Raw genomic sequence first — 10,115 nt, 5'->3', positions numbered from 1 at the left:
CTTTTCTGCAGCCTCCTGTTGAATCAGACCCGTCCCTCAGGGTCAGTGCTGGCCACTCAGCCTGACAGCGGCTCTGCAGGTCTCAGGCCGAAGAGGGTCTCGGACCCCACCCACTCCTCGGCCCTTGTAACTGGAGGTCCGAGCCTGGGAATTCAGCACGCCAAGCAAGCGCCCTTCTGCTGCCCCCTGGGGGCCTGCAGGCTTCTGTGCAGCTGGGCCGGGCTGCTGCCCCCTTTCTCCTACCTGGGGGCGAAAGAGGGGCTCCCTGGTGGGGCTCCCATCTCCTTTTGCGAGCCCGACCAGCCTTCCTCAGGGGGCTCGGACCAGCCTGGCTGCTGCTGCCTGCAAGAGGCCCCCAGAAGTGCTCCGGTCTCCACCCACCCACCCACACACGGCCTTTCAGCTGGCCTTTGGGGGCCAACCTGCACCAGCTGTGCTCCCGCCTGCCCCCCCCCCCCCGCCCAGCATTAGGGTCAGTCCAATCTGTGGTGCAAAAAGGCCTGGCGAAGATTAACGGGGCCATTATCTAATGAAGCCTTGGTTGGGCAGGGACAAGGTCATGCCACCTGCTCCGAAGGACACCACGGCCGCTCCAAGTGAGGAAGTAGGACGCCCACTCGGTGCCAGCGCTCAGTTGGTCGGCTGGGCACCTTGGGCCCGAGGGGCCACCCTTGCCCAGACGGGGAGACCCTAGGAGGCCCACTGGGGGGGGCGAGGTCAAGCCAGAAGCAGCCCCCCTCAAAAAAAGCAGCCACTCTCTCCAAGGGAGCTGCCTGCGGTGGTCTGGCAATGAGCTCCGATGCCAGCGGCCGGCCAGCTCCACCCTGCCTGAAGCCTGGCTGGCTGGCACCCCTCCGCTGGTTCCCTGGGCCATACTTCAGGGGGCAGGGGTCCCAGCTGCCTTCCCCCACCCCCAGGTGCTGCATTCGGGCGTGGGGCACAGGCAGCGGTTCTAGTGGGGGGGGGGAGCCGGAGCACAGCAGCTGCCAGGGCTCAGAGGACCATAATCAACCCACATAGAGAAGCTCTTCTGGTGGGGGGGGCATTCTGGTTTAACTGATGCGGGGGGGGGGGGTTAAACCAAAATCTTTCCCGCAGACCAACATGTGGGGCAACTGAGATGTGAAAGGAACCTCGGCTGCCCCTTCGTCCTGCGGGCGTCACCTGACCCAGAGGCTGGGTTCCCTGCTGGGGGTCACACAAGGCTCGAGGGTTCTTCAGGATTCCCGCTCAAGATGTAGAGGCTTCCGCCTTTCGTCCGGTGCTGCTTCCCCAGCCTGAGGCAGCCCCACGGCCACCCCACATGCAGGTCCAGGTTGGGAAGACGAGACAGGGCAGAGGGGAGCAAGGCCTGGCACGGGTTCAAATGGGGCTCTGCCTACCCAGGACAGAGGCCGGAAAATACAGGAGATGTTATTGTGATACCTAAGTGGAGCCTCCAAGCTGCAGAGCAGTGTACCTCCGCCTGCTGCTTGCCAGAGGGTCACTCACTGCCATTGCCAAATCCAGAATGGTGGCCAGGAAGGACTTCAACAGGACCCAGGGGTGTGAGGGGGGGGGGGCTTCTTGATCATCCTTCTTGACCTGCCAATCACTTAATAGCAGCTAGGTGGGCTGCTGCTTCATGCAGAGGAGCCTGCAGGTGTGTCAGGGGGCTCCAACTCACCTGACTGTCTGTGATGTCACATTCAACACAAGTGCAAAATGTGGTTGTGTGTAAAATGGCGGCACAGAACCAGGGAGGGAGGCCGGGGGCCTGAGACGGTCTCAGGGCAGCCGAGGGCTGTCGGCCAGCCTAGCGCAGCAGCAGCGCCGTTGAAGGGAGTCGCGCCCGGGAGCCAAAGGTCAGAACTAAATCCCGGGGGCGGGGTGGGGGGTGGCAGGAGGGGACCACATTCTATCCGCCCCCCCACCCCCACCCCAACTTACTCCCGGGTTCGTTTTGCTCTCAGGGCCCAGAGAAGAGACCGGAGCCCTTGAAGGCAGAGCTGCAGCTGCAAGGATTACAGCGCACTCCGTAGCCAGAGGCGTGCCAGGCACTCACACACACATGCGCGCATGCACTGCTCCCGACAGCGGGCCACGGACTCTGCCTGTGGGGGTTCTCTGGGGCTGGTCACTCCGTGGGGTCTGATGGGTTACGCAGAACGCTGGAGAAAATGCTACTGGGACACGGCTGCACAACCCGGAAAACCCACAACACCCCAGTGATTCATTCCGGCCGTGAAAGCCTTCGACAATACATTGGAGGATTCTGTTTGCAAAATAGCCAAGTTGGCCTGTTTGTGGCAAACTGAGACCAAGGTCCAGAGGCACACGACACACTCACAAGTATTTCAGTAGTACCAGAGGGGAGCTGTGCTGGGCTGCAGTAGGACTGCCCGTCATGTCTAGGAGCACCTCAGCCAGTGGGGCACAGCAGTTGACGGCAGCACACTCTGATCTGGGGAACCGGATTTGCTTCCCTGCCCCAACAATCGAAGCCTGTATTGTCGAAGGCTTTCACGGCCGGAATCACTGGGGTGCTGTGTGGTTTCCGGGCTGTGTGGCCGTGTTCTAGCAGCATTCTCTCCTGACGTTTCACCTGCATCTGTGGCTGGCATCTTCAGAGGATCTGAAGTTTCCCCACTCCCTCATTCCTGCTGGGTGACCTGGGGCTAGTCACAGTTCTCTCAGGACTCTCTCAGCTCCACCTGCCTCACTTTAAGGTGTCTCTGGTGGGGAGAGGAAGGGAAAGGAGCTTGTAAGTCCCCTTGAGTCTTCAGATCCTCTGAAGATGCATTCAGCCACAGATGCGGGTGAAACGTCAGGAGAGAATGCTGCTAGAACACAGCCACACAACCCGGAAACCACACAGCACCCCAATCGAAGCCTGCCTGGGCCAGTCTCAGTTCTCTCAGGACTCTCTCAGTGGATGCAGGCAGTGGCAAACCATCTTCAAATGCCTCTCGCTTGGAAGACCCACGGGGGGGGGGGGGAGTCACCATTGTTGGAATGAGAAAACAACCGCAAGAAAAAGGTGTTGCTAATTCCAACAGCCCTAAGTCAGATGATCCTTCATGGCACACACTCTCACACTCACACAGAGCGCCTCAGAGAGTTTCAGGGTATAAGAAGAAGAGTTTGGATTTATACCCCACCTTTCTTTCCTGTAAGGAGACTCAAGGGGACTTACAAGCTCCTTTCCCTTCCTCTCCCCACAACAGACACCTTAAAGCCGTGGTGACGAACCTTTGGCACTCCAGATGTTATGGACTACAATTCCCAACAGCCCCTGCCAGCATGGCCAATTGGCCGTGCTTGCAGGGGCTGATGGGAATTGTAGTCCATAACATCTGGAGTGCCAAAGGTTCGCCACCACTGCCTTAAAGTGAGGCAGGTGGAGCTGAGAGAGTTCCGAAGAACTGTGACTAGCCCCAGGTCACCCAGCAGAAATGAGGGAGTGGGGAAACACATCTGGTTCACTAGATGAGACTCCACCGTTCATGTGGAGGAGCGGGGAATCAAACCCGGTTCTGCAGATTAGAGTCCACCTGCCCTGACCCACGACATCACGCTGGCGAGTCAGATGCCTGAAAGCTCCAGCCGTGGGAATCCGGCGGCTTCTTCAGGTGCTGCTTCTGTGCTGCTATTCAATTCTACCTGAGCTCCCTTGTTCAGGTGAGTGCCAGCTGGGAAATTGTCCTGGGGAAGATGGCAACGGGTGGGGGTGGAATTGAGCCAGGGAGGTTTGCTGTGGGTTTCATCATGAGTCTTAAGAACATAAGAACATAAGAACAAGCCAGCTGGATCAGACCAGAGTCCATCTAGTCCAGCTCTCTGCTACTCGCAGTGGCCCACCAGGTGCCTTTGGGAGCTCACCTGCAGGATGTGAAAGCAAGGGCCTTCTGTGGCTGCTGCTGCTGCTCCCGAGCACCTGGTCTGCTAAGGCATTTGCAATCTCAGATCAAGGAGGATCAAGATGGGTAGCCAAACATCGACTTCTCCTCCATCAATCTGTCCAAGCCCCTTTTAAAGCTATCCAGGTTAGTGGCCATCACCACCTCCTGAGCCGGCATATTCCAAACACCAATCACACGTTGTGTGAAGAAGTGTTTCCTTTTATTAGTCCTAATTCTTTCCCCCAGTATTTTCAATGGATGCCCCCTGGTTCTGGTATTGTGAGAAAGAGAGAAAAATGTCTCTCTGTCGACATTTTCTACCCCATGCATAATTTTATAGACTTCAATCATATCCCCCCTCAGACATCTCCTCTCCAAACTAGAGTCCCAAACGCTGCAGCCTTTCCTCATAAGGAAGGTGCTCCAGTCCTTCAATCATCCTCGTTGCCCTTCTCTGCACTTTTTCTATCTCTTCGATATCCTTTTTGAGATGTGGCAACCAGAACTGGACACAGGACTCCAAGTGTGGTCGCACCACTGCTTTATATAAGGGCACGACAATCTTTGCAGTTTTATTCTCAATTCCCAGAGTCTTCCCAGTTTAAATCTCAATGCAAGGAAGGGGAAATGAGGTAGAAAGCTGAGCTATGGCCCAGAGGAAGCAGAGTTTTGCATCAGTGACTCTCACAAGCTGATAGTCCCAAAATGTGATGGATCTCTGGGGCCCCCTGTGAGCCCCCCCCCCCCCCCGAGCATCAGCCGAAGGAGCAGGGGCACGGCATGGATGCCGGGAGAGGCCCAGGTTGAAACAAATAAGCCAGCCGATGGCGGCTGCCACTCAGACCGCAGCGGTGAACAGTGTCAGTGAAAAGTAACCGATCCTGGTGCAAGGTCTGATAAAGCATATTAAGTGTTGGGAGGACCACACCTGGTGAGTGTGTTTCCCTTGAAAAGTAGCAGAGCGGCACAGAGGCTGAACACAGGGAAGCTTACCTGGGCACACACGCCTGGCTGAGCTGGCTAGAGAGAACTTCAGACACAAAAGAAAGTCGGGAGTCGTTTGTAGTTTGTAGTTTCTAATCTAATGAAAAGAGTATTTATTAGTGAACTCCATTCTGGATAGAAAGGTGGAGAGGTAGGTTCACTATCTAGTCTAATCTAGCTGGATGGAGGCGGAGGCGCAGGAGACACATCCTCTCTCTAGGCATGGTGAAGGTCAGATGGAGAGGGTCGAGAAGAAGGCGGAAGCAAGGGAGGAAGTCCCTAAGAGTATCAGTCTACATCAAAGGGATAGAGTCAGCATGACAGAGTAAAGGTGACACATTCCTAAGTCCCTATCTAGCCACTAGCTCGCTAGTAAAAAACCCCTCTGCAGGATGAGGCAGGAATCAGCGTAAAGTCCCTTTCTTCCAACATTAAGAACGGCCGATCGGTGTTTCTAAAAAATGGGTCGGGCAGGAAGGTCTAGAGATGAAGGAAATCCACGGGTCTGTTTTAGCCAGAATGCCAGGCAGGGGGTGGAGCTTCCCTTCTTGAGTTCCAATCCAGCCTTTCCAAACTTCCTCCTCCCTTTTTTAGATTCACTGACTTTCTGTCCCCTCTAACGAATTCCTTCCTTGTTCTCTTGCATTTTGAACTGCGCAGTCCAAGGAGTTTGGCCACACCCCTTTTTCTATTTGCTGGGGTGGGGGAAGTTGACCCCTCCCTCAGCAGACAGGCAAAGAGGTCAGGTGGCTCCCCATTTCTGTGCCCCCTCCCGCCTGGCTGTGGCTTCTGGGGGTACAAACCCTGGGCAGCGGCTGGCACAGCCGTCCCCACTGAGGCCCCTGCTGTGGAATGTGATGTAGTGGTTAAGAGCAGGTGGATTCTAATCTGGTGAACCGAATTTGATTCCCCACTCCTCCACCTGAGTGGCAGAAGCTTATCAGGTGAGGTAGATGTGTTTCTGCATTCCTGCATTCCTGATGGGTGGCCTTGGGCTAGTCACAGTTCTCTTGGAACTCTCTCGGCCCCACGTACCTCACAAGGTGTCTGTTGTGGGGAGAGGAAGGGAAAGGAGCTAGTAAGCCACCTTGAGTCTCCTTACAGGAGAGAAAGGCGGGGTGTAAATCCAAACTCTTCGTTGTCTTCTTTCCTACAGTGGAAAATCCTGCAGCTACCCTGTTTCCCCGAATATAAGACATCCCCCCAAAATAAGACATAGTAGAGGTTTTGCTGAAGTGCGAGATATAAGGCATCTCCCAAAAGTAAGACGTAGCAAAGTTTTTGTTTGGAAGCATGCCCGACGAACAGAACACAGAAAAATAAGACATCCCCTGAAAATAAGACATAGCGCATCTTTGGGAGCAAAATTTAATATAAGACACTGTCTTATATTCGGGGAAACACGGTATTAGGGTGGTCCTCAGCAGTGGGGGGGGCAGGGTCTCCCTGGGTAGGTGGGGAAGCTTGGAAGTGGACCCCCCCTCTCCCGGAGGGCTGTGGCTGTCTTTCACGGGTCAGGCTGGCCGCAGCAAATAAAACCGGGGCTCTGCAGAGCTCAAACTTCTGCGACAGCAGCAATGAGACTGGGGGAGGTCAGATCCGAACACCCTGAACACCCAGGTTGCTGTGTGGGCGTTCATGGCAACCACCTGGGGATCCTGAAGGGCTAGCCCCTTGGCACAGGGCCAGTGTGGAGAGGTGGCAGCACCAGCTGTGGAATTGGGTGCAGGCCCTTTAACGTAAGCTGTGCCCAGGCTAATGCCCCCTAATCAGCTGTCAATCAGCCCCACGCCCTATAAAGCTTCCCTCCCTCCTAGCACAGGTCACCTCTGCAGCATGGCAACGGGACCCCCGTGGAGGCTGCCCACTGGGCCGGAGGACTGGGAAGATCTTTGGAGGGCTTTGGGGAACCCATTCCCCCCTCTGCCCCACTTCCCCTGCGCCTATCCTGCCCTCCAGAGCTACGGCCTGCTGCCTGCAGCCCCCTTTGGCCTCCTGGCTCAGCCGGTAAGTCAGCCCAGAAGGCAGGGGCGTAATGCCCATTGGGCAAGGTGGGCAGCTGCCCAGGGCACCACCTTGTGGGGGGCATCAAAATGCTGGGTTCGTTTCTGAGTATTTTTAGTCGTTTTCCATTTTTGGCCTGAAGGGGCCGTAGTTTTTAGGCTAGTGGCACCAAAGTTTCAGCGTATCATCAGGAGACAGTCCTTATGCTACCCCCCAAGTTTGGTGAGGTTTGGTTCAGGGGGGCCAAAGTTATGGACTCCCAAAGGGGGTGCCCCATCCCCCATTGTTTCCAATGGGAGCTAATAGGAGATAGGGGCTACAGTTTTGGGGGTCCATAACTTTGGCCCCCCTGAACCAAACTGCACCAAACCTGGGGGGTATCATTAGGGCAGTCTCCTGATGAGACCCTGAAAGTTTTGAGACTGTGCCTTCAGAAATGCCCCCCCCCCCCCCCAGCCTGCAACCCCCATTGACAGCAATACAGAAAACTCAATGCAGAACAAAGATTCTTGGGCAAATTTCTGGGATGTTCCTGCAGGGGGTGCACTTTTGGATGTATCAGCACCAACATTTCAGGGTATCATCTGGAGACTGTCATGATGGCACCCCCAAGGTTTGGTGCAGTTTGGTTCGGGGGGGGGCAAAGTTATGGACCCTCAAAAGGATAGCCCCCATCTCCTCAGCAAAGAATGGGGGATGGGGCACCCCGAGAGAAGCCTTCTGAGAAAAGCAGTGCCTCAAATGCATCTTCAACGGTCTCCTCCTGAGATGGCTGTGAAATAGCCGCCCCTGCAGAGCGGAGCCGGCAGGGTTCTCCTTTCGGGGCTGGCTGGGTCGCCTCCGCACCACCAGGCACGGCTTGTCCTGTGCAGGGAAACAGACTTATGAACTATTATTGCTCAAGCGGCACCTCTGACCAAGGGATGGATGCAGCTGCGGTTCCAGTAGCCACAGGCAGGGAGGAGGAGTCCCACACCTGGCTAGCTCAGGTGTGTCCGACGGGCCCTTCGTCATTCTTCTCTCAGTCGGGCTCAAACCTGCTGCTCTGCGCCCCCCCCCCTCCCCGATTTGTTTCTTCCACTCGACTCTCCCACAGGTGATGCCAGGGGCTGCAATATTTGCCGCCGCCGCCGCCGCCGCCTCTGCCAGCCCCAGGACGGGGCGAGGAGGAGGAGGGAGGAGGAGGAGGAGGCCTTCCCATTGCCAGGGGAGAAAAAGGCCGCCCGCGCGCCCGTCGGTCCTGCGCTGCGAGCCGCCCACCCCCACTGTCCTCCTCCCCCGACTGACGGCCGCTGTTGGTGCTTCTTCCCTCCCCCTCCCCCCTCCCCCGCTGCAGGTGTTGCCCCCCTGCGAGCTGCCCGGCCCGGCGCTGCAGTGGCCCTGCTGGGGCGGCGTCGTCGAGGAGGGGCCGCGGGCGAAGGTGGCGGCGTCGGCGGCGTCGTCGCGGGAGAGCACGGCGGCGCTGAAGGCGTGGCTGGGCCGGCACCGGCGGAACCCCTACCCCAGCAAGGGCGAGAAGGTGCTGCTGGCCCTCGCCAGCCGCATGAGCCTCACGCAGGTGTCCACCTGGTTCGCCAACGCCCGGCGCCGCCTCAAGAAGGGCCCCCGCTGCAGCCCCGCGGCCCCGGCCCAGCCCCACGACGGCGACGACGGCGACGAGCCCGGGACCCCGCCGGCGCCACAGCAGCCCCCCAGCTCACTGGGCCAGGAGCCCCCGCCAGGGCCCGCCAAGGCCAAGATCTGGTGCCTGGCCCAGCTGGCCACCGGCGACCCCCAGCCCTGCGCAGACTGAGCCCAGATCGCAGGGGGCGGGGGGGTATAAGAGACACTCGCGAGCCACCCAGAAGCCCTTCATCTGCGCAGGCGGGAGACGCTCTCGTGTAGCGTTGCCAACCTCCCGGTGGGCCCTGCACATCCCTGGAATCTCAGTTGTCGGAACTGTCGGGGGGGGAGGGGCGGGCGCTATGCTTACCTGGGCAAGATGGGTGTCCTCTTGAATCAATGCCACGAGGCAACCCAACGCCTCTCTCGATAGATGGGACCCACTCTGTTGTCTGTAACCACGGGGCCCCTCTGGACATTCTTTGCTTCTCCAACCTTGTATGACTTTGCAGGCGTTGTCGCGAAGTAGAGTTTGATGGGATTTTTATGTCCAACCCTCAACAGCAGACGCCTGTTCCAGGAGACCCCCGAGTGCCCCTCACGGAATCCCTCCCTACGGTGGGGAAAGAAAAACCCAAACGCAAATTCCCCGCAGGGTCGCTCCATGATTATTGTGCAACAAACGCATCCGGCGCTGAGGATCCAGAAAACTCCTGCCTTGTTTTCAGATAATGAGGCTTTTAAGGCAACTATTTCAATTAAGGGCCCCAAAGATCTCACACTGTTCATATAGGGTCTGATTTATAGAATCATAGAATTCATAGAGTTGGAAGAGACCCCCAAGGGCCATCCAGTCCAGCCCCCTGCAATGCAGGAACACACAATCAAAGCACTCCCGACAGATGGCCATCCAGCCTCTCTTTAAGAACCTCCAAAGAAGGAGACTCCATCACACTCCAAGGTAGTGCATTCCACTGTCAATCAGCCTTGTCAGGAAGTTTTTCCTGATGCTTAGGTGGAATCTCTTTTCCTTTGCTTTGAACCCATGACTCCTGGTCCTAGTCTCTGGAGCAGCATAAGAACATAAGAACAAGCCAGCTGGATCAGACCAGAGTCCATCTAGTCCAGCTCTCTGCTACTCGCAGTGGCCCACCAGGTGCCTTTGGGAGCTCACCTGCAGGAGGTGAAAGCAAGGGCCTTCTGCTGCTGCTGCTCCCGAGCATCTGGTCTGCTAAGGCCTTTGCAATCTCAGATCAAGGAGGATCAAGATTGGGAGCCAGAGATCGACTTCTCGATCGGCAGAAAACAAGCTTGTTCCTTCACCATGGTAAACACATCGTATTGTTTAAGGTTTTCACGGCCGGAATCACTGGGATGTTGCGGGGTTTCCGGGCTGTGTGGCCGTGTTCCAGTAGCCAGCCACAGATGCAGGTGAAACATCAGGAGAAAATGCTACTGGAACCTGGCCATACAGCCCGGAAACCCCACAACACCTCCTCTGTATGCATCGTTCAGTCTGGCTCGTGCCCTAATGCAGTTGACAGACAGGAGAAGAGGTCTGCCTTTTGCTCTGGCATGTTGTGGGAGGGGGCCAGTGGTGGGATCCAAAAATTTTAGTAACAGGTTCCCTCGCCAGCCCCCCCT

At 57.0% G+C, this 10,115-nt stretch overlaps 1 protein-coding gene across 1 annotated transcript; it reads left to right on the top strand.

Moving 5' to 3' along the window:
* The first annotated feature begins 6,701 nt into the window (after positions 1-6,701).
* On the top strand, positions 6,702-8,679 carry LOC125433456 (iroquois-class homeodomain protein IRX-4-like). Its single transcript, XM_048497964.1, has 2 exons — positions 6,702-6,872; positions 8,206-8,679. Exons 1-2 carry the CDS (start codon positions 6,702-6,704, stop codon positions 8,659-8,661), a joined length of 627 nt encoding a protein of 208 aa, XP_048353921.1. The 3' UTR covers positions 8,662-8,679.
* Positions 8,680-10,115: the final 1,436 nt, after the last annotated feature.

This window comes from Sphaerodactylus townsendi, linkage group LG05, assembly GCF_021028975.2.
Source record: "Sphaerodactylus townsendi isolate TG3544 linkage group LG05, MPM_Stown_v2.3, whole genome shotgun sequence".
NCBI lineage: Eukaryota > Metazoa > Chordata > Lepidosauria > Squamata > Sphaerodactylidae > Sphaerodactylus > Sphaerodactylus townsendi.
The sequence above is the reverse complement of the archived record's forward strand: the minus strand, read 5'-3'. Positions and strand labels throughout refer to the sequence as shown.

Excerpts from the sequence above, each read along its gene's own strand:
- LOC125433456 (XM_048497964.1), top strand. The coding sequence starts at position 6,702 with ATGGCAACGGGACCCCCGTGGAGGCTGCCCACTGGGCCGGAGGACTGG. Across the intron at positions 6,873-8,205 it reads TTGGCCTCCTGGCTCAGCCG|GTGTTGCCCCCCTGCGAGCT; the intron begins GTAAGTCAGCCC and ends CCCCCGCTGCAG.